General features: G+C 34.6%; 1 protein-coding gene across 1 annotated transcript; it reads left to right on the forward strand.

Annotated features, from left to right (window-relative positions):
* Positions 1-24833, forward strand: LOC140164248 (SEC14-like protein 2). The gene is made up of 12 exons (XM_072187517.1): positions 1-258; positions 4695-4764; positions 6355-6398; positions 8660-8722; positions 10127-10220; positions 11369-11463; positions 15704-15799; positions 16445-16589; positions 17051-17157; positions 20077-20219; positions 21956-22116; positions 23634-24833. The coding sequence occupies exons 1-12, from the start codon at positions 205-207 to the stop codon at positions 23771-23773; spliced, it is 1212 nt and encodes a 403-aa protein (XP_072043618.1). The 5' UTR covers positions 1-204; the 3' UTR covers positions 23774-24833.
* Positions 24834-25867: the final 1034 nt, after the last annotated feature.

Genomic DNA, 25867 nt, shown 5'->3' on the forward strand with positions numbered 1-25867 from the left:
TGACAGACAACAGAGACGTTAAAATTTCTTTCCACAATATATACCCATTCATAACACGCACTAGACGATGAAATACTATATATTATTCTGTGACTATCTGGTGGAGATAGTAGATTGGGCTAACAAGGCATAATGCAGCAGACCTGTGGTGGTGTGATTTGTATGAAGATTATTATTTTCCAAGCATTTTTATAAGGATTTAAAATGAGTGGCCGACTTGGAGATTTAAGTAAAGAGCAGAAGGAGGCATTGAAAAAGGTACGTGTATTTTTTTAAAATAAATAGGCCATCGAAAGAGGTCAAATTATCTACAAAAAACCCAAAACATGTACATCATACACAGATTTGTGTAATGGTATAATACATGTGTATACTCTCGCTTACGGCGAACATGAACATCATTAATATTGCATGTTTACATTATAATACTCGCATTTACTATATAGTATCAGATGTTTTGAATGAATTGTTTAATACTATGATGATGCGCGATTAACAGCTAACTGGACACACACACAAACAAACAAACAAACAGACAGAAAAACAAATAAATATAAACATTCGCAGGAGGAAAAGCTAATACCGATTTTACATAGGGCATAATGTATGTTTAATTGTTTCAATATAACACATCTGCGCATTTATGAGTTATGGCACAGCAATGCTGTGTCATAACTCATAACTGCATAACAGCAATAAACGCGAACACCACTCAACCCAAACACCCCCCACACACACACCCACCCCACCCACACCCTACGCCCCACCCACACGAAATGTTTCAAATGGACAAATCATACACTAGTATCTAAAATCTTTTCTGCCATGTTGTCAAATTTGTAACCCGCGCGTTCTATTCCATTTCCACGCCTTTAAAAGATTTCTGTTTTTACCCAAAAAATGTGGCATTTTAACTAGCTATTTCTTTAAAACTAAATGGAGTAGAAACTTCATATTTATAATTTGGTGTGCAAAACACATGACAAATAGATGTCTAATATATAATGAATAAAATCATCTGTTAATTCAATACATTTGATTAATGGTGAAAATTGTATGATTTTGGACTCTCTTTCCACAGAAAATGATAACCGCTTATAAACAGCGGGAAAAGTTGTGTTAACGCACCCCAACGCAGGTAAATCGCATTAAAATGAGCGTTTTCCAAATTCCACAATTCATTTGACACAATTGATTTTGAAGTTAGTTTGTCATAATACAGAAATATTTGACAAGTTCAAATCAGGTGATTTTCCCTGAAATATCAAACCAAAGAATTTAAGTTTGAATACCAAAGTTAATACAACAAAACGCCGAGGCAAGGAGTGTAAACCGTGTACTGTTACAGTTCAATGGGACTTGTTTCATTTAATCCAGTTTCATCTAAACTGCTATGTATCAGGACTAAAAAACGTTAATGAATAAACATCATCCAGTTTATTATTATTACATTAAATTTGTACCTCTTGGTAATTCTTGGCCACTGTGGAGGCGTCATTTTCTTGTTTGACCAAGTTTTTCAATGCTCTATTCAGCAATCCTAAATATGATCAAAATTCAGTTTTTGCACATTTTGTTAGTAGTGTACATGGTGCATAGCCTCAGTGGTTAAGCCGAATGCAGTATTGTATGTAAGATAATATATACCGCTGTTTTCCTATGTTTTTTACCAAATTTTTATTTCAAAAACACCCAATGACAATTTTAATGACTTATACATAATTTTAATTGTTTTTACACTTTTGCTGGGATCACTAAATAAGCCTTTAACTTGAGCAATAATTTAAGGTATAACCAAAGAGCGGCATCTATTAGGCACAAAATGCATTATTATGAATTGAATATGGTGAATTATACGAATCTGGGCCGGATTAATTTGGGTTATAATGGTGTAAGTGAAACCCCGATGTGGAAAATATAGTACGCTGGAACTTGGGCCACGTCCATGGGCTATTATATTGACCGCTAGGACGGACAAATCCCTACATTCAATAATACTTTCATTTCAAAATAAACATTGAAGAAAAAAAAAATCAATATTTTGACACTGATTTTTTCAACAAAAATGGTCTCAAATTGTCACACATTCATGGGGCGCATTTTGAATAAAACACTCTAAAAAGGCTTTGGAAAACAGTATGGAAACGCATAAATGATATTTTCCTCCTCCCTGCCCTCGCAATTAATCTCGGCAAATTAAGTTTTGCAGATTGCGAGCCCAAAAATATGGCAAGTGCAAAGGGGGTGGTGGGGGACAAGCTGAGAAGCGGGGGGGAGTGGTGGGGGTGGGGCAAGTGATTTATGGCAGGCCGAGAGAGGGGAGAAAGCATTTTGGCACGTCATTTGGACATTTTACTCCCCCATATTCAGAATTATTACACAGTCCCATCGTTGTCTATTGAATAATTTCAATGTTCTCCTATAAATGTGAGGTTATGAGATTAATATACCCCAAAACTAAGGGTTTCCTATTAATTTGATCAAATATTATTATTTTTGATAATTTCTGATAAGATACAAATGCACCCAAACTAAGGGTTTCCTATTAATTTGATCAAATATTATTATTTTTGATAATTTCTGATAAGATACAAATGCACCCAAACTAAGGGTTTCCTATTAATTTGATCAAATATTATTATTTTTGATAATTTCTGATAAGATACAAATGCACCCAAACTATGGGCTTCCTATTAAAATTTGATCAAAATGTTATAACTTTTTGATTATTTCCAATAAGATAAGAATGTCTTAAAGGGGCATTTCGTGATCCACAGCCTCATCCCCCCTCTTTTCCCCAAAAAAGTTGAGATTTTTACACCACTGGATACCTCTCTCTGAAACTTGTAACATAACATGTGGAATGCCACAAGGGTCAATCGATGGCCCACTTGCCGTTCTTATTTATATTAATGACTTACCCAATTATGTCACACACTGTAAAGTTAATATGTATGCTGATGATACTATAATTTATTTTGCTTCCAACTCAACTACTGATATAATTAATTGTATAAATAAGGATCTTGAAATAATCAATAATTGGCTTCAAAGCAACAAACTTAGCCTTAACATAAAGAAAACAGAATTCATGATCATAGGTTCCAGGCAACGGTTGTATTCTGTTAAAGATGCTATCGAAAATGCTTCTGTAAATATAAATGGTATTAATATTAAGAAAGTTTATGAATGTAAACATTTAGGGGTCCTCATTGATGATACATTGTCTTGGACCCAGCAAATTGAACTAGTTAGGAAAAATCTCTTAAAGGTATGTTTATGTTAAAGAAATGTAAATCTAACTTTATTTCTAAAGATATTTTGAACATGGTATATAATACAATCATACTTCCTCACCTAGAATATTGTAATGCAGTTTGGGGAAATTGTGGTATGACTGTTGTAAATAGATTGCAAATAATCCAAAACAGAGCTGCTCGCATTATCTGTGGAGCCCCCTGGGATACCTCCAGTGCAATTGTTCTTGATCAGCTTAATTGGAAGCCACTTTCGTATAGGCATCAATATAACATCTCAATTTGGATTTTCAAAATTTTAAACAACCTTGCACCTCCTTACCTTCTTACTGTGTCAGCTTTTTCAAATAAAAAATACAATTTTCGGCAAAGTGCTCACAACATCTTTATTCCACAACCTCGTACTGACTTTAAAAAACGAAGCTTATCCTACAGAGGTGCAATCATTTGGAATAACCTTGATAACAATGTCAGGAATTCTCCAAATTTAAATATTTTCAAAAATAAGCTGAAGGAGGTTTTGTTCTAATTTATTATTTTAGTTTAAATTTATATATTATATAAATTTAGTTTTCTCTGAAAATAATGTAAATAATTAAGTCCTCACATATGTGAATCTGTATTTAAGTAAGTTTTTGTAAAATGTGTATATTCTATGCATGTATTGTATTTATGTCCACGGCCCCAAGGAAGAACAACCTTTGGGTTGATTTGGGCCCTCCGTGGTTAAATAAAGTTGAATCTGAATCTGAAATCTGAATCTGGCTACATAATGTTTATGTACCAAATATTGCTTGCAGATTTATTCGTTTAGCAAAAATATCGCCAAATTTGAATTTCGTTCTGGAGCACCAGAACGATTATTACAACACATTGTCTATGGAGCAGTGTAATACACATAATCATGCATAACTCGCAAACGCAAAATCGGAATCAACTGACATTTTGTAAATAAGCTTTTTTTCGTGGATATCTACTGAAAAATGTCATAAAAAGAGGATGCTAGGATCACGAAATCCTCCTTTAAGACTTAAGGTTATTAATTATTTTAAACTGTTGTGATTTGGTAGTTCACAGCATCTTACGAATGGTAGTGAGCTTTGGCAAAAACTGCATTGCCCAATTCATAGCGAGTGTGTAGAAGAATTAAAATATCACATATATACTTTTATAGGTGCTGCGGTTCTTGAGTTACGTTGTAAAGAGGGCAGAAACAACAACACTTTTGTAAAACGTACATAACTCATTAACAACAATAAATTAAGCAAGTTTGCAAAGTATACGATTTGTAGAATGAACTTTGCAAAACATCAAGGTATTGATTTTCAATAATATATTGATCTAGATGATGAAAATCGATTTTTAGGTTGCTTCGACCAACAATACCTCGTCTACCCTTAATAAGGGTTTTCTATTATTTTGATTATTTTTGTGCAGTTCAAAGTAGTTTTGAAAGACGTGTTGCAGGAACGACATGATGATAAATTGCTGCTTCGGTTTTTACGAGGTAAGTTTGGATTAATTTGTTACTTTTAATGTATTGACTAAATGTGTAATGAAATGCTGTTTACGAGTTGCCATGGTAACCATCATGGTAACTGTGCAGGAATAAAAGAAGTTGAAAAGCGTGAAAAGAAAGGGCTATGTTTGTGTGCATTATTCAGATTTCAATAATATCAATCATGCCGAGGCTGTGTGATGGTTTGAAGAATTCATATTTTATATTTTATGCTGCGTAAGCATACTAAATGAGCGATTCAGTATCCAATAAACATGAGAAAGTGGGTCCTTTTTGTGACTAATTCACACTGGTTACAAAAGTTATGTTTATTTATAGGGGCAAGGAATCTAATTACTTCACTGAAATTTCAGTGATTCAAGACAAGTGATTCATTATATAATTATGTTAAGAAATGAGGTACATTCTATCATAAATAACGTACCACTTGTCTTGCATTGTTGTCTTGAGTCACTGAAATTCCAGTGTACTAACTGGATTACTCGCCCCTATAATACACATAACTTTTGTTACCAGTGTGTTATTATTTTTTGAGAAAAATTAAAAAATAGTCACAAATTTATTAAGGCGTAGTACCCCCTTAACACCAATGCTTTCTTCTTGCAATGAATGTACGATTACGCTCATTGGCCAAAAAAGCCCAGCGGGTCGCTAACCACAAGCGATTCTGATTATAAGTAATATTAATTTGAGGCAAAATGTACAATATTTGATATATGGCAAAGGTTAAGGGTAAAGTGGGTCAAATTAAAGCCCAACGATAATAACGACAAATTGTAGCAATTTTTTATTAACATTTACAACAATTGTACCAATTTTCCCTTTGTGAAGCAATAACAATAATTTTTATTTCAATGCATTGTAAATTGCACGTGTAAATATCTTGTGCCGTTGTTTATTTGCCATAAATGTATATGTCGTTAAGTGTCTTATTGCTCGGTGAAATCGAATATTGGGCTATTCCAGAAAATAAATGCACACCCGCTATAGAGGAGTAACTTTTCAATCAAAGAAATATCCGGATTTCCAAGTCTGCTTTCTGAAAACGACTGAAATTCCAGTTGCCAATGTTACTTGAAAAAGCTTTGAAATCGAATGAAATGAAGAAAAAATCACGGAAATATCCAAAATGAATTCTCAAATTGAGAATTTCTGATTTTGAACTATTTTTCTGCCGGTTGTTGGCACCTTTGGACACTTTAAATGTCTGGATTTTCAACAGTCACGACTGGATAAAAAGTCCGGAAATTCGAACTCCTCTATAGGGGGTTTGCATCTATTTTTCTGGAATAGTCCATTATTGAACTGCCAAGCTGAAACTTTTTTCCCAAAGAAAAAGCTTTAAAAATGTGAAATGGCAATTTCTCAATGTTAGGACATTGTTAAAATAAGCGGTGCTATTTCTATTGTTATTTCTATATCTTTTCATCTTTTGTACAAAATAACGTGACTTTGGTAAAGCATCAAAATACCATAGGCTTACCAATTCAACAGAAAAGCTGTATTGTTCATGACAATAGACAATAAATTAAACTTTGATCTTATTTCATTGTCTGTTTCTGTGTCTTTGTTTTATAGCTCGCGAGTTTGATTTGGAGAAGTCGGAGCTAATGTTCAGAGAGGTAAGTTAAACACCTTTCACAGATTGCCATAGGTCGGGTGGGGTGGGGTCAAAGATTACTATAGGACGGGATGGAGGTGGAGGGGTCTTATAATGTTTTCCATCAAACATAATTTAGTCAACTTGAAGAAATGGCCATTTACAGAGATTCTCACACATGGTGGTCAAAGTCAAGAGGGCAGGGAAGCAATTTTTGTCACACATTCATGGGGCGCCTTTTAAATGAAACGCTCTAAAAAGGATTAGGAAAACAGTACGGAAACGCTTAAATATGCAAATTTCCTTTCAGGTCATATTACTCATTAACTACATTGATTATTGGAAAAACAGTATACAAAAACAATTAAAATGACCCACGAAGACCGTATGTCCGATCAGCTTCAAAGAAAAGGCGTATAATTGATCCGTGTACCTGTTTAAAACATGTTTGAGCATTACTTTTTACGTGCTTGCCTTCCGGTAATCCGAGGAAGTCCTCGGTTGGATTATGTATGCATTTGTACGAAGTGTATTTTGGTCAACGTTGGCTACTGTTGCAGGAAAATATACAGACTTGACATTTAGTATGGAATATTTTTTCGCAAAATTCCAAGACTGGTCTGGAAGGGGTCTGCATAAACCGCACGGGCTCAATATTAATTGGGGTGTGTCGGAAGATAATGTAAAATAATTGTTTGATAGAAATATGCTTTCCATGAGTTTACATTATGGTGCGCATACCGTAGCGAATTTGCCTAAAAATGCGGATTTAGGGAGGCTGTGTTTGAGCTTTGTGGGGGACAAAGCTCAAACACTGTTATTATCAAATTTATAGGGGTTTGAGATGATATTTCTTAAACTTCGTCAGCAATTGGCATTTATCACAGCTGAAATACACTTGCAATGTACCAATTTTATGAACATGGGAGGATATTAAGAAAAGTGGCACCCCAGCAAACACAAAACGTTTCCGACATCATTCGCAAAAGGTTATAAAAGGTTGTCAGAAAACGTTTAAATGTCGGGTTGTATAAAGGGTATATTAAGAGTATAAAATGTTTTCATAACCTTAAAAAACATTTTTTTGATAATCTACTGCTCAGCAAATAAAAATGTTTTACAGAAAACGTTTAAATGTCGGGTTATATAAAGGGTATAAAAACGTTTTAATAACATTCCAAAAACATTCTTGAAAACTTGATACAAAACATTCTAAACAGAATGTTATTTGGGGAGTTAAAAAATATTTTGCGAAAAATGTTTGCCCAAAATATTTTCAATAACGTTTTAAAAACGTTTTCATGACCTTTATATAACCCGACATTTAAATGTTATTAAAAGGTTTGGAAAAAAACATTTTAAGAACATTTCTGTGTTTGCTGGGTTATAACATTTTAACATAATGTTATTTAAGTATTGACACAATATTTGGCAAAAATGTTTAGTTTACAATAACATTTTTTGAAAACATTTAAAAATATTGTTGTAATGTGTTTTCATACAAAACGTTTTAAAACGTTATCATGACCTTTATATAACCCGACATTTTAATGTTATTAAAACGTTTTTACCTAAACCAAAAGCCAAAATATAACTTATTTAAAACGTTTTTAGAACGTTTTTGTGTTTGCTGGGACGTTTAAGTTTAAAATGGCCCCACTGAGGTCAGATGTTATAAATTTAAGGGAAAAAACAACTGCATGGATTCTTGGTTGACCAATGAACTCACACTGTTTCTTTGTGTACAGTCAGGGGGCCATTCAAACTTTTTGAGTGCGTACCACTTTTCAGAGCCATATTTTTTTAAAGCTCCTCCCACTTTCAAAACTTGTAGTTGTATAGATTACAAGTGCATTTCAGTTCTGACAAACACTTATTGGTGATTAGGTTCGATAAATATCACCTTAAACCTCAATAAATTTGATAATATTAAGAATAATGTTGCTCAAATTCAGAAATTTTACCCCCACAAAAATCAAATTCAGTCTCCTTAAATCCGCCATTTTAGGCTAACCCACTACATTATGAGCGCCATAATGTAAACTAAAGGAAAGCGCATTTTCTGTCAAACAATTACTTTATCAACCCCGTGCGGTTTATGCAGACCCCTTCCAGACCAGTTTTGGAATTTTGCGAATATTGGAAAATATTCCATACTAAATGTCAAGTCTGTACCAACGCCTGTATGTAAACAAAGACAAATAAACATTCTCTTGTTATCTGAATATTTAAATTTTAATTGGTATACTCTGCTTTAAATATTACAATATTCACTATTTACAGGATGTTGACTGGAGAAAGAGCATGCATAGTGATACACTCCTCACAGACTGGGAAATGCCCGAGGTACAGGAGTCTCTATAAAATATCTTAGATAGCGAGAGCCAATCAGAGCAAACGTTAGAAAAATGCGAACCATGCATTGATTGTGTCTATATAACTATTGGTCACACTTAAAACCATTATTATGTTTTGACGAGTCCAAGTGTGTGAAAATATTGGATCCAACACATAATAATGATAAAATTGGATGCTTTACGCCCAATATTTATTGGTCTCGCTATGAGTTTGAAAATATTGGACGAGACGTCGAGTCCAATATTTTAAAACTCATAGCTCGACCAATAAATATGGGCTCAATCGATCCAATTTTATATCATATTGTGTGATTTGTATAGAGAATAGAATCCTATTTAAATGTTAGTTATCACTGAGAACTACTGATCACATTGTCCCCTTATAATTTCGAGCCAAACAAATGAGGTAAAACGAAGATAATAGCTGCTTAATTCCAATGCCTAAAATGATGATTAGCTCGCCGATCGTAATTATTATTATTATGTTTATTGGTGACGCAGCTGAAGACGAATAGCGACATGTACACAGTTTATACGTCAAGACGTAAGATGAATAGCGATATGCACACAGTTTATACGTCACTGATTCAATGATACAATATTCACGCAATGTTTTAGCTATATCACTCGATTGGTGAACTCGGAATAAAACCGGAGATCTCCGGATTTAATATGAAACTTAAATTTTCCTGTAATTAAAGCACCTCAGGCTTAGTCTTTCACGTGGTATTTTGGTACACCATTGGGCATTACAATCATGTAAAAAGTAGAAATTTGAGAAAAATTGAGGGCGTCGCTGCGGAGCAAACCACACATTATGGTTTTAAGAAAGTTCCTGCAATGCTACTGTATTTTTGTCTTTATACCACGGTTGTTTGATAGCATGTAAAACTGCGTCATTTTAAAGAAAGGGTGAACACTGATGGCGCTATTTATCTTAAATCGCGTTTTCATCTTTACAAAGGGTACATTTTTTGTAGACACTGGTATAATGGCATTAAAACATCATAAAAAGAGTAATAAATAACAACGAAATTTTCAAAAAACATTTGATCATGAAATTTTAGGAATAACTTATATTATTTGACTAAATTAAAAAAAAAATATAATTAATAGCGCCCTCAATTTGCACACAAATATATAGATTATAGAATAAAAAATGCCACAAAAAAGCAGAAAAAGATTAATAAGTTGGAAAAGACAGGCAAATTTATGTTAAAAACGAGCTGGACATGTACATATTATTGTGATAGTTATTTGGTATTTTCCCGGTCTAGAATTGTGTAATGTTTTGTTAAAAAATGCAACAAATTATCACATCAAACAACCGTGATATACGTCATACTGAAATACATTTATCTTTTTTTTAAACCCTTTTAATTCCTGTGAATAGGTATTAGCCAAGCACTGGGGAGGTGGTATCATCGGAGATGACGCCGATGGAAGGCCAGTCTACCTAGACCCATATGGCAAACGAGATAACAGAGGTACGCCATTATCATGTACGATGACTCGGTGCTGCGTGCAATATCACATACTTTTGCAAAATGGATATTTTGCATATTTGCATATAGGCAAAATTAAGTGTTAAAACAAGATTGACTAAATTTGTTTCAGTGATCCATTCACTAATTTGACCTTGACCTAAGGCTTCGGCACGGGTGAATCACTCTGCCTTGCCATCTGTGTCATGATGCTTTGCCAGGTTGTTCTTTGTGTTGCTAGCCTTCCAGCTTCCACCAGGGATGTCAAGTTAATGGTTGAGGAGTCTGTTGATGCAATCCGTCCATCTCTTTGCGGGTCTTCCTTTTGGTCGTTGTGGAAGTATGCTTGCTTCCAGGAGGATTTTTGGATACCTTGTGTTTGGCATTCTTCGGATGTGTCCAAAGAATCGCAGTCGTTTCTGAGTTACTCTGTTTAAGATGGTGTGGTTCATATCTAGTGATTGACGGATGGTTGAGTTTCTAATTTTGTCTAGTCGAGATACTCCCAAGATTTTTCTCAGACACATCATCTCAAAGACAAGCAGACGATTCTCGTCTTCCTTTTTAGCTCTTTTTCAAGGTCCAGGTTTCTGCCCCATATAGCAGGATGGAGAGAACTGTACTTTATACAGTTCAACTTTGGTTGAGCGGCGAATATCCTTTGCATTCCAGATTGGCTGTAGTCTTTGAACTGCACCCAGCGCTTTGCCTATGCATGTATGCTGTGTTTGACATCCTCCTTGCATGTTCCTCTGCCAGATATTTTGCCCTGAGGTAGATGAACTCATTTACTTGATTTAGATTTTGTCCATTAATATTGATGTTGAGCTGGGTTTCTTGTCTACTAATGACTTGAACGTCAGTTTTGGAGATGTTGATCTTGAGCCCTAGGTTGGAGCTATTATTTGAATACTTTGTCCACAAATGTTTGGAGGTCCCTGGGTGTTTCTGCTATGAGAACAATGTCGTCGGCGAAGCGGAGATTTGAAATAAGCTGGCCTTGGATATGTGCTCCTGTGGCGATGTTGTGAGTTGCATAAAGTATTTACTAATTAAAACTTTACATATATGTACTTAGAATCGAAGTTAATTAATGATATTATTACTATATTAATATAAAATCTATACTGATTTCTGTTGTTCTTGAACAGGATTGATGCATTCTGCTACCAACAGAGACATAATGAAATTATGGCTCAGATTAAACGAGACACTTGAAAATAGAATAAAGGAAAATTGCAAAAAGGTAACAAAATAGTTTGTACTCATTAATTAATTAACACGCATTCCTTATTGGAAAAAATCCGTAACGCTTTAGCCATAATTACTAAATCAGTCACCTGGATTGTGGCAACGCGTTAATTGCAAAATATCCACATCGCGTTGAGATATATCAGCCAATCAGAACCAAGTATTTCTACAACGTGTTGCATTGAAAATTAGGCCTAACCCAGCAAACACAAAAACGTTTTAAAAACATTTTAAATAAGTTATATTTTGGGTTTTGGTTTAGGTAAAAACTTTTTAATAACATTAAAATGTCGGGTTATATAAAGGTCATGAAATCGTTTTAAAACGTTTTGTATGAAACACACTACAGCAATATTTTTAAATGTTTTCAAAAAATGTTATTGTAAACTATTTTTGCAAACATTTCTGCCAAATATTGTGTCAATACTTAAATAACATTATGTTAAAATATTTGAACCCAGCAAACACAGAAATGTTCTTAAAATGTATTTTTTTTCAAAACCTTTTAATAACATTTAAATGTCGGGTTATATAAAGGTCATGAAAACGTTTTTAAAACGTTTTTGAAAATATTTTGGGCAAACATTTTTTCGCAAAATATTTTTCAACCCCAAAATAACATTCTGTTTAGAATGTTTTGTATCAAGTTTTCAAGAATGTTTTTGGAATGTTATTAAAACGTTTTATACCCTTTATATAACCCGACATTTAAACGTTTTCTGTAAAACATTTTTTGTTTGCTGAGCAGTAGATTGTCAAAAAATGTTTTTTAAGGTTAAGAAAACGTTTTATACTCTTAATATACCCTTTATATAACCCGACATTTAAACGTTTTCTGACAACCTTTTATAACCTTTTGCGAATGATGTCGAAAACGTTTTGTGTTTGCTGGGAAGTACGTAACGCATTGGATCTGGATCTCTGGATCGGGACGAATACTGGTCAACGCTTCTAGTGGAGCCAAACGATCAGGGTTGTTGTGCGCAGTTATGTTGATTAGTCGAACTTCTGGAGATGGTTGCATACTTGATACTTGTGGTATTTCCACAATTAAATGCAGATTTTACAGGTTATGAAGCTAGCCAGGCTCACATCTCACACTATAGGTGGCGCTATTCGTCCATAGGGAAGTGGAATGTGCCTGTACGGTCCAAAAATGGCTTTACTGTGGGGCTCAATGGAAAAAATTACTAAAAATTAATTTTGACAACCAAAACCTAAGTGATGTTGACTTATGTTGGTACTGGGATAATAATGGATTCATAAACTATCACATAGTGCAATCCATGTTCCACCAAGTCGACACTCGATTTAGCTCAAAAGCAATTTGTGTGTAAATCAAGACCATCCAAAACAGCTTTCTTACAGTAAAGAATAGGAGGTCATCTGGGGTCACATACAGTAGTGTACATTGTACATGTGCCTGCTGTCACAATTTCACACACAAAATTTTGGACAATTTGGTGACACTATTTTTGTCTGTAACTTCAAAAGTATATGCACTAGAAACATGATTGACCCCTTATTGTTTAGGTAATTTGATTCTCTTTCAAATGAAAGAACTTTCAGCTAAAAATATTGAACTTCAAAATTTTATGAACATACCTAATGAAGCTCATAATAATTATCCCAGCAAACACAAAACGTTTCGACATCATTCGCAAAAGGTTATAAAAGGTTATCAGAAAACGTTTAAATGTCGGGTTATATAAAGGGTATATTAAGAGTATAAATCGTTTTCATAACCTTAAAAACTTTTTTTTTTAAATCTACTGCTCAGCAAACAAAAATGTTTTACAGAAAACGTTTAAATGTCGGGTTATGTAAAGGGTATAAAAGCGTTTTAATAACATTCCAAAAACATTCTTGAAAATGTGATAAAAAACATTCTAAACAGAATGTTATTTTGGGGTTGAATAAATATTTTGAGAAAAATGTTTGCCCAAAATATTTTCAATAACGTTTTAAAAACGTTTTCATGACCTTTATAAAACCCGACATTTAAATGTTATTAAAAGGTTTTGAAAAAAAACCAAACATTTTAAGAACATTTCTGTGTTTGCTGGGTTCAAATATTTTAATATACCTAAGTATTGACACAATATTTGGCAAAAATGTTTGCAAAAATAGTTTACAATAACATTTTTTGAAAACATTTTAAAAATATTGTTGTAGTGTGTTTTCATACCAAACGTTTAAAACGTTATCATGACCTTTATATAACCCGACATTTTAATGTTATTAAAACGTTTTTACCTAAACCAAAAGCCAAAATATAACTGATTTAAAACGTTTTTAAAACGTTTTTGTGTTTGCTGGGATGACCCACCTTATTATGATTGCATTGCTTTATTGACACCTTATAAAAATTAAGTAATGCGGAGGAACTTACGTACTACCACAACACCATCATAGCTTGTCCCGTATGACATGAACGCGATTTTCACAATTATAGTAAATGTCTTAATCATATCGAAGATAAAAATTCCTTTAAAAAAGGAATGTGGCGCCCAATGTGAGCTGGACGGGATATGGTGAATTCCATGGTGATTAGATTTGGTATTATAATGATTTTTTTAGGGAAGAGTAGAAGATGATCAAATACGAGAGAAATGCTTCATGGAATGAAGCTTTCGTGTCAATTTGCGATTATGTGGGGTGGGAGTTCTGTTTTGGGGGCCGTTGTAGTGAGGATATTGCTTTGGATATTGAATATTGTTGAATTTCGTTATCAGGGCCTAGGGTATATGATGGATAACTAGAAGACACAAATAAGTAAGCTTCCCCCTAGTCATCTATACACTCATTCTTGTCACACGACGAATTTCGACAAAGTCATGTAAACGTAATTTCGTTTTTCACCCGACCTCCGTCCAGAAACAATCCTGAAATGTTGAAAACTTGGGGTCGGCGCACTCATGCCAGTTTATAAGGTATAGGCTACTCTGTGTCTTTTGTAGCCAACCATGTGGCTAAGAGAGGCTAGGAAATACTTAAACTAATACAAAACAATCATACCCTCCTTTCATATCAAACAATACCAAGAAATTGACAGGCCTGTTAAATCAAGGGTAAGATCGATCGTTATTCTTCATGAAACAGGCACAGCCCATTTTTATGTTATTAATTCTGCTAAAAATTAATTAATAAATAACAAAATTACGTCATAATTATGACTTTAAGTCGGCCATAGAACTCTATTTTAAACAGACAAAATAGCCATTGGGGTTTCTTTCACTTTACCTTGCTAGGAACCCATCCCAGCAGTTAGGCATATTACAATAAATATTATTTTTGCAAATAAACTTCTGACCTTCAACACAGTCATGTCTTCAAAATTTATTCCTTTCTCTGCTGACCAGGGTTGATTTTCGTTAATTAATGTTTTGTTTTTTATCAGAGATAGTCACCACAAAGATACTGAGCTGTATTCAAGCACATAAACCATTAGTGATTTCATGTTTGGTCAGTGGTTGTGTTGGTCAACTATAATTAATTGGTGTTTGTTTAAGGATTAGGTGCACTGTGTGCAATCACTATATTATCAATAACCTCAATTAAACAATCATAGTGCAAAATTTGACCTTAATTTGCAAAGTATGAGTTTTGTACTCACATTTTCAAAGGTCATTCAATGAATGCACAAATGTATTGGGGTTAAAGAACTGTGCCCTGATAGATGAGCATGTTGTAGATTCTTCACACTGTAAACAACTAGTTCATGTGCAAACATGTTCAAAACATACATAATTAGAATGGTCAAATGTCACCGTCTATCGGGTTCTAAGAGGCGGTAAACTGGTTTAAACCATACAAAGGTCACGGGTTATTTGGTGTTTTTATAAGTCCATTAATTTTGTATTTTAAACAAAGAATATACACACATCATTTTATCCCGTGCATATCAGAAAACAATAATAAAATAAAATCCTTGCATATTGTGGTTTTATTTCTGAGCTGGGCATAATTTTAGCAAAACAATTAAGGAGTAAATCTAGCAAGACTGAAATTAGAAGATTTCACAAAGTACATGCCTATATGTGGCCCCTCCGTAGAGGGCGCCACAAAAACTGAGTCAGGCGGTATTGTATTATACGTCATGTACGAGTGGATATTTACCGATGGTCCTGATCAGCAAGCCTATAAACATATAGAAGTACTGAAGTAGAGGCCATATACTAGTATAATGTATGATCTGAACTTTAAAATACTGATATAAAACGTATCCCTTTCAGTTTAAGAAAGACGTAGATGGTATAGTAATCATCTGTGATATGGCAGGAATGGAGGAGCAAGGATTCTGGAAACCAGGCATGGACTTTGGTAAACAGGTAAGACCTGGCAAGCCTGCCGAGGATTCGGATCAAGCCCCCTCCTCTCATTCATTGATTCATTCATTGATTCATTCATTGATTCATTCATTGATTCATTCATTGATTCATTGATTGATTCATTCATTCATTCATTCTTGGCGACGTGGTAATTTCTCTTACTCTGGAGCCAAAACAACACCTTGGATTCATTCATTCATTCATTCATTCATTCATTCATTCATTCATTCATTCATTCATTCATTCATTCATTCATTCATTCATTCATTCATTCATACATTCATTTCATTTGCTTGCGAAGCAGGTGGCTACAAAGTTTCTCCATGTACTACGATTTGAGGCATCTGGCAGTAAAAAGTTGTTGAAGTCCCCAACAGTTTTTGCACATAAAAACAGTAAATAAAATCCCGGTTGCATCATTTTGACCCGGTATAATAGTTGGGATATACACATATACCGTTTTTTTAGGGAAGAGACTGCAATTGCATAAATTATTCATTCTTGTTTGGTTCAGGAATTACAGTGCTAAACAAATACAATTTTGACGGTACAGTTCTTTCAGAGACACCCTGTATATACCAGGCACTGCCACTGAGTTCCAATCGTTTACGCTCTAAAATGTTTCTGTTCTTTGCCACATTACAGGTACTGAGTATGTTTCAATTACATTATCCTGAACTGCTACGTAGGATGGTTCTCATCAATTGTCCTAAGATGTTTTATGTACTATGGGCAGCTGTAAAGCCATTCATTAGGGAACAGACTCGGCAGAAAATGATCATCGTCGGTAGTAAGTAGATACTAATTATTTATTGTTAACACTCTTACAAAAGGGGTTCTTGGTCGTCCTGTATATAGAACCCCAAAGACAAAAGGGTTTCTGAAAATTGAAAGAACTCCAAAATGGTTCTTTCTGGCCTGTGCAGAACCCTTTTCAGGTCTAAAATGGTTCGTTCCAGCCTTTCCAGAACCCTTTTCTGTTCTTTGTAGAACCATTTAAGGTTCCACATACAGGACAGCTAGGAACCATATTAGGTTGTACTTTAGGTTCTACTTACAACCGTTTTTCTTAAGTAGTGAAGAAATCGGGAGAATCTACTTCCGACGTCCTCTGCATTTTCATCTTTCAAAACATTTATATTTATCAGGCTGGTCGGTCCCGGTGGTCGGAAGGGGGTACGGTCGTTTTGGCCGACTGAAATCCTTCTATGCCAACTAAAATTGTGATTGGTTTAACACTATCTTCTTCAGGTAACTATCAGGAAGCACTGCTTAGCGCGGTGCCAGCTGAAATACTGCCAGTCTGTTACGGAGGGAAAGTTAAGGGTGAGAAGGGTGACCCGCAATGCACAAATATAGTAAGTCTGTTTATGGAATTTAATCATTTAAAATGAGGTATTAATTATTTACACTTCAAACCATTGAAAGTTATCAAGTTTTAGGTATAAAGATGTTCAAAGATTTTGTTTCTAACGCATATGATTTCAAACGCTACGATTGGCGGGCCGCAGTCTGGCAAGTTGTAGTACACATGATTTCTTTACGTTACAGTATTAAGGGAAATTAGTGTCGAGAGGAATATTTAACAATATTCCGTTCTGTGGCAAAACTGTTAATGAGTTTCCATGACAACCTTAAATGTTGAAAAGCAGGGGCGTAGCAAGAGCCTCGGGGCCCATGGACGGGAGCAAAACAGGGCCCTTTTAACATCTCCTTTATTACCCTTATCCAAACCTTCGTAAGGGAACAACCCAAGAGTTCGATGAAGTCCTATAAAACGAAAGTGTTTTCGTTAGGAGACTGAACCTCTCCTTTCCCTCTAAGGTAAGTGTGAAACATCGAAAATTCCAGTATTTCTAGGCAACTAAGAATGTAAGTGGCCCAAAATTATATGGTTTAATTAACCATAAATTGGCAAATGGCCATTTGCGACTCACTTTTCTATACTTAACTTTAATATAATGAATTTTAAGACCGCTGTCAAACAGATTAACCAGTCACACTATATACCAGATAACATTAAGTAATTAACACAGGGGAAACAAGAAGCAAACATTTTGAATCTTGGTTGTTGGTTTTATATAAAAGTTACATAAATCATTCCCTGTCAACAATTGACATATTATCTGTCCGTTTAATTTTCTATAGAAAATATTTGACATTGAAATAGGGAACAATAAGACTACAATAATTGCGATTACATCACAAAGTACACTCCTACGTACATGGCTCCTTTCACCATGCACTTTCACGTTTTAATAATATTAATAGTAGTGTTAATATACGATTTCGGTCAAATTTTAATTTGATTATTCTTTGCCAAAAAGTTCTCCAATATTATTAGTCTGTCAGGAAAGTTTTCTGGTCATTTTAAGCCAAACTAATGTGGTAAAGTGACAGAACACTTACTATCTCAGCCGCTTAACTGCGGTGTACTAATGGGGGATTCAAAGTCATAATAATTCAAATTTGCTTTTGTAATTCGGTTGAGTCCAATTACGTGTAAGTTGGGACTGGCGTGTACGTTTGTAAACATTACAAGTTATGGCAAAAAATCAGTTGTGAAAAAAAAATCGTTTTAAAAGATCGTATATTATGGCTAATAGCTTAATTTTTACTAACGTAATCGGCCTTTTTGACCCACTCCCTCTATAACAACTTTCGTGTATGACTTCAAACTTTTGTGTTGTTTCAATAAAGTTTATATTTCAAATTTCTACACAGCAAGAGTACTATACTTCCTTGTGTTGAGATTCATCATAATATATCCGTATTAAGGGCTGGGGTATGAACGTTTGGACAGTATTTATTCTGGGACATTAGAGCACATCAGACATATCGAATTGCATTCTGAATACGAAGAATGTCATTCTGATATCAAATAATTTTGATTTTTGAAATTCGCAATTTAATACACATTTTATGGCAAATCATTAAAATTGATATTTTGATATTTAACAATACTTGAAGTAAACTTTATAAATCTGATGATTTATACTTAAAGTGTATGTATGTGGGATGAAAAGCCGACGATCAATTGAAAATTTTGACCTTTCGTATTGAAGATATGGATTTTTTTCCCAAAACACCAAAAAAAATTAGGTCTTTTTGGGGAAAAATCCATATCTTCAATATGAAAGGTCAAAATTTTCAATTGACCGTCGGCTTTTCCTCCCTGCTACATACACTTTAAGAATATATCATTAGATTTATATAATTTACTTCGAGGACTGTTATATATCAAAATTTGAAAAATATCAAATTTTTATAATTTGTCATAAAATTTGTATTATATTGTGATTTTCAAAAATGAAAATTATTTGATATCAGAAAGACATGCTTCGTATTCAGAATGCAATTCGATAGGTCTGAGGTGCTCGCATGTCCCACAAAAAATACTGTCGAAACGCAATAAACGCTCATTTTAGATCCCTTAACTGTCTCACATTCGTCTTTATTACAGTCATGACAATAACAAAAATGTCAAACTTGAATACATTAGGCCCCTCAACAACCCGCACCTTCATAGATTCTGTCGAGATTGTTTATAGTATTACGCCTGATGAAGGCAATTTATTAAATCGTTTTTTCTATAATTATGTTGACCATGGCAACACAATTTTCATATATTTATCGACATACTAGGGCCTCTTACTACCAATATTGTTAATACCACAAACATGGAAATGTTAAATTTGAAGAGTATTAATTTGGAGTATAATTTTTATTAAACTGCCTTATAGCGAATCTTACAGGGGCCCATCAAGATATGGTACAATAGGACAAACCACCCTACCACTTTAGTGTTGACAATACACTACACTTACATATAATAAAGTGAAAGTATGGTCAGTGTTACAATTTCAGCCATGACGGCTCTACTTTCCTCCATCTAAACCTCAAGCTGAACCTCTTATTTCATTTTCGATTTGTTGGTGCCCCTGAACCCTCGGGCCCATGGGAACTTCGTCCACCCTGTCCATTTGCTTGCTACGCCCCTGTTGAAAAGAATAAATTAAAAATAAAGATTCACTTTATAATATATCGCAATGATAACAAAGATCTCAATAATTATTTCACTAATATAGGGGTTAGTAGTGATATGTAATACAAAAACCAGAGCAACATGACCGATTGGGAGAAAAGAAGAAAGTGAGCAAAAACAATCCCTTAGCCATAAACATTTACTCCATTTACGAGGTACATGTAAGAATGGTTTATCTACCAGTTTTTAATTACGTTGTTTAATTCCTCATTTATTTCTTCCCTGCATTTAGGTAAAACCAGCACTTCCAGTACCAGAATCCTATTACATGAAAGGCCGTGTGGTGTCATCTCGAACCCTAGTTAACAAAGTGCTAGAACCGGGTGTTAGTCTGGAATTCCAGTACAAAGTAACCAGACCTGATAGTTTGCTCTTGTATGTATAATTATAACGTTGGTTTATTCTGCATTAGGTCATAAGATTGATGAATTCACTTGAAATCCAGTTTTTCTACCTTTACATGGAGGGGTGGGGGGGCGGTGGCGTGGTACGAGTATATGTGGAGTGGTTAAGGGTCCCGTTTTCAGGTTCCATGATGCAGTCATGTCTACAGTAGAATTCATCTCGACCTTTGCAGGACTTAAACCCCATTAAAAGCTATTAAACCAAGATAACACTCATTGAAGCAGCTCAACTGATTAAATCAGATCTTCTCTGGTTGTGCACAAGTGTCTGTTTTCAATGTGCGACATCGCAATAAAGCTGGTATTATAGCTTCAGTTGGGTAACCCATTATAAAGGAAACGAAAGGAAACAATGGTATGTGTACCTTTGTTCACGAAATGAGACAAAGGCCTGCTTTTTGTTAACCAGCATTCTTCAAAATGAGCAACATAATGATTGTTGACTTAACACGGTTTGGAAATAATTTCTTCATATTTTTGGTGTTATCTGTCGTTTACATATCCTTCCTAAAACACAAAAGTGCGACCCTCTCCAAACATCTAAATTAGCTAAAAATTTAGGACATGTTACAAAACTATATTTTCTAGAACCTATTTAGAATAGTTTAAATGTAGCTTTTACCGTTTTTTTGTGGCATCCTTCAGAAGTGAGCGGTCCGATACCAATATTTTCGGTCAAATCTCAATTCAATTAACACGGGGAGTTGGCTAGCTATGCCTTGCCCTCACTCATATTTTACAAAAGTGCGACCATTTCTAAACATCTAACCTAGCTGTAATTTTAGGTCATGTTAGAGAAATATATTTGCTAGAAGTTTTGGAGAATAAATAAAATATTGGCTGGTTATTTTTCACACAGTGATGTTAACTAGGCAAGTGTCCATTCTTCAACATGCATCATTTGTAGAGGTCACGCGTCAATGGTGAGAGCACTGTGTATTGTGTATAGGAAAACGGACAGTAACTGCAGTATGCTCCGGCAGTTCTGAAGTCCCACATTTGGGGATCATGCTATAGTTCTTTAGCCTCAATTGGCTATACCAATATGAATATGCATTATTACGGAAGAGATGTGCAGCGTTGTCAAAAGCTTTCCTCTTATCTAGTTTACAAGTCTCTGATCATTGTGATCTTACGCGATGCGCGTGTGTTTGGGGATTGGTGTGCACGTGACCTTGAATGCCTATGATGTGACGTACAGAAAAACATCCCAAGAACTTTTACCGAGATTGTAGCAAGCTCACAACTGATTATCTTTGTTTCTTCAATCGGGTGAATACGTAACCGACTGTTTAAAATCCGTAGCCGGTGGCGTATTCGCCAGCTGCCGGTACTCCCGCCGGTACTTTGAGACATCTCTGTAGTATACCTGGCATTCACATATGAAACTAGCATCTTGCCATCATCTTTTTTTTAATCTTTATCTATTTCTTCTCAAGTTTTTTGTCTTTCATCCTGCTTAAAACAAAAAACAAACAAAAAATCTTTTCATGATACATAATAAAATCCTGAAAGAAATCAACCTAGGATGGAAAGCTCAGACCTTTAAACTAAAATCTTAAACATTATGCCTATTCTGCAGCATCTAAATATATAATTTTTCACAAATTAATAGCATGACCCCAGCTCACTTGAAACGTAAACAATTACGATAAATTAAAAAAAAAACCCATTTCATTTGCCTTATACACCTCTTTATTCTTGCAGATATGAGTTTAAGACCCAGGAGCGAGACATAGCATTTACAGTTAAGAAATTAGATGAATCTGGCACTAAGAAAGCTACCCCCGTGTTGGAGAAAAGAAAGTATCATTGTTATCTGGGTGTACCTGAAGATGGCAAGCTGGTTCTCTCACAACCTGGCACATGTAAGTCTTAAGGAGGCTAAGTTGAAGATTACTTTCACATAAGAGATGGAGAGAGAGAGAGGGGACGAAGAAGACGAAAAGGAGGAGGTGGAGGATGAAGACTGAAGAGGACATGTGGTGGATGCTGCTGATAAGGTAGTGGTGTAGGTGGAGATGTAGGAAGGTGGAAGGAGGAGCTTACAATGATAAGGATGAAGACAGTGCTGATGGTGAGGGCGATTGCTATGTTGGTAGAGATGGTTAAGATGATGATGATAATAATGGCGACAATAATGGTGACAACTGCAATGGTGATGTTAGTGGTGATGGCGGGAATGATGATATGATGATGATGATGGTGATGATGTCAATTATAATGGGGTGACAATGATGATGTGCATGACGATATGATGATGATGTCAATGATAATGGTGATGCTGATGAAACTGATATTGATGGGCATGAAGATGATGATGGTGGTGATAGTGGTCAGGATGTATCTAGAGGTATGTTGTTCATTGTATTTTATAATCTGTGCATCGGGAAATGACAGGAGGTCAAACACAGAATTTTCTTTCCAGTATCATCACATTTTTACTCTCTTAGTGTAAAAGCAGAGGATGATTTAAGCACTTCCCAGAAGTAAGTTGCGGTTAGCACAGCTGTGTGAGTGAACATGACACCACTGCACGCCCACTGCATACACACTTGCATGGTTAAATTTGAATTTGGACAGATATATTTACAATAAAAACACCTTCATAAGGTTGGTCGATTTCGCATTTTATGTTATCTACAGAAGGTGTGAAGTATCCTTCATGCATACATCACTTTAGATCTAAAATCGACCAAGTAATGACGACACACGGGCAATTCTAAAACAACATCTTTTGCACAGAGTTCAATGGGATTTAAAAAGTAAAGTGGCAGTTGAAACTCTAGTGATAACACTTTTACGGTGCATGATGGGGCTTCCTTAAATCATCCTCTGGTGTAAAAGTGTGAACCAAAAGTGTGAGTATCTATGCACTCCTTTTTCCAAAAGAGTGAAATTGTCACTCTAGAAGCCATATAAGAGTGAGTTGTCTCTTATATCATACTAAAAGAATTTTACTCTTTCTCTTTTAGAGTGATTGATTTTCACTCTTTTGGAGTACATAAATACTCAATTTAATGGAGTATTTTGTGATCCTAGCATCCTCTTTTTATGACATTTTTCAGTAGATATCCACGAAAAAAGCTTATTCCCAAAATTTCAGTTGATTCCGATTTTGCGTTTGCGAGTTATGCATGATTATTGTGTATTACACTGCATCATGTAATTTCGTTCTGGTATACCACGAAATTCAAATTTCACGATATCTTTGCTAAACGAATTAATCCGCAAGAAATATTTTGTACATAAACAAATGTAGCCAGAGGTTTCCAGTGATATAATTTTTGTTTGTTGAGAAAAGTGGGGCGATGATGCTGTGGATCACGAATGCCCTTTTAAGAGAGTAGGTTGAAACAATTGACACATTTACTTTTCTCTGCAGATATTGTGAAGTTTGACAACAGCTACAGTATCAGAAAAAGCAAAACACTCGACTACTGGATTGAAGTTTTAGAACCTCTTCACGAAAATGAAGACGTTGGTTTTCAAGAACCTATGAAGTTTGACCATTCAAAAGAATAACAATTATTAGACAATAATTGGCATGGATATGGAGGAATTATAACTTTGGTGTCTGTAGTAAATTGTACCACTTCGAACATGGACTTACCCTTTAAAGGTGCTTCACCTCACTTGCCTCACTCCACCCAGATGAAATGGGGAGCTGTTAGGAGATTACAATTTAAGGGTTGAGAGGAGCTGTACTTCCTTATTGCAGTGAATGACAGGCAATGTGTTTTTATAGTTTATTGGTACCATGTATGTTTCAAGTGCATGTTAAATCACAAGCAAGCATTTCAAAATCGGTCAGAAGTCCGAAATATTGATTTTGAGATATAGCAAAACAAAGGAAGTATTTCCTTTTCTTTCCAGTTGTTTTGGAAACTCTCTAACTGCTCACATCTTTTGAACTGGTTGTCCAGATTCAATGGGGTTTTCTGCAAAATGTATCTTTGCAAATGCTGTTTACAATCAAATAAAAAACTGAAAATTGAATATGTTCTACTTCAGACTGACTTTGCTTGATCACACCACATATTTTGGGAGCAGACCTCGCCCCCTGGTTATAGGCCTGGGTGCTTGTAATTAGGTTGGATATTATAGTACTCTGATGCAAGGTGTGTGATCATGATATAAAATGATGTGTAAAATATATTAGGGCTTTCTTTATTGGAATTGGATTGCATATTTCAAAAGCTTTATTAAAAATTCCAAGTTTAATGTTGAATCTTTTCAACATTTTTAATGACAAGTATACATCATGTGTATTCTTAAGTATAAACGAGTGCATTATATTATGCTGATAAAAGGGCATAATTCTTCATAATGTTTCATGAATATGTTAATCAGTATAATAATGATATTATATGGTCAGCTAATGGTTATAGGTATCGGCTAGGGCTCTATGTTTCTTAATAACACTAGTATTAGCATATTCATGATACAGTGTATGAAGGAATAGCCAATAAATATATAGCAACACAAACAAAATGAAATGTGGTGCAGGTCAGGAGTAATACTCGAACAACCATTTGCATAACACTATGTCAAAAATTCATGTTTGGTGATACTTAAACATTTGAATTTTTCTGTAAAAAAATCCCAATAAAAACAATAGTTTTCTAATTCTTCTTGAAACAATACTTAAATATAAGTTGCTTATTTCAAAAGATATTATTTTGTGATGATTTGCATTATACCCTAAAAATGATACTGCATTATACGTATTTTCTCCCTATTACTTATGTACTTTATATTTTAAATTTTATATTGTATTCCTTGGGTTTTGTATTCCATAATATTGATATTGTATAATTTTGTAATTCAAAATAGAGCCCCAGGGGTGACCAGCTCAAGGGCTAGTTGCGTATTTGCTGTGTATAAGGCCAAAAAAAAGGTTTGTCTCAAAGCTCGCGCGCGCATTTGTAAAATCGTGAGATTTGGAAAAAAAGAAATGCAGAATTTTTTTTTATTTCAAAACAAAATTTTTTTTAATAGTTTTTCCAGAAAAATTCGGCGAAAATCAGATTTTTTTCTCCAAATACCATTTGTTTTCAAACCACTCGTGAGCTTTGAGACAAACCATTTTTTTTTGGCCTAAGTAAAACTGAAATAGGCTATTCCATTTGAAATCAACACACCCCCTGTTGGAAGATTTCATTACCATCACAATTCCAATTCCAGTTTCAATTCCTGTTGAAAATTATTGAAATTTTAAAAATCCGGTTGAATTTCACACAATTTGGCATAAACTTTAACTCAGTCACATCCTTTCCATGAAAATGGTTGAATCTAGAAAACTATTGTGGTTGGAATTCCAAAATCTTTCACAGGGGGTGAGTGGATTTTAAATGGAATAGCCCAATGGACAAAACCAATTATGGCTCTAAGCCTAAGAATTTTGATCAAAAGAATACACAAAACATATCATTATAAATTAATTGCATATTATTATCTGTGTAAATTTAATGTAGCTAAGAATTCTATGTGTGAAATACCCAGGAATTTTTTTTTGTGGCAACCTTATAATAAATGATAACCTAATAAGAAAAGTTCTTTGCATGCAACACTAATGTACTCCACATTCCAGAATAAAATGCTTTTTTGGGATTAAAA

Source organism: Amphiura filiformis, chromosome 11 (genome assembly GCF_039555335.1).
Source record: "Amphiura filiformis chromosome 11, Afil_fr2py, whole genome shotgun sequence".
Taxonomy (NCBI): Eukaryota; Metazoa; Echinodermata; class Ophiuroidea; order Amphilepidida; family Amphiuridae; genus Amphiura; species Amphiura filiformis.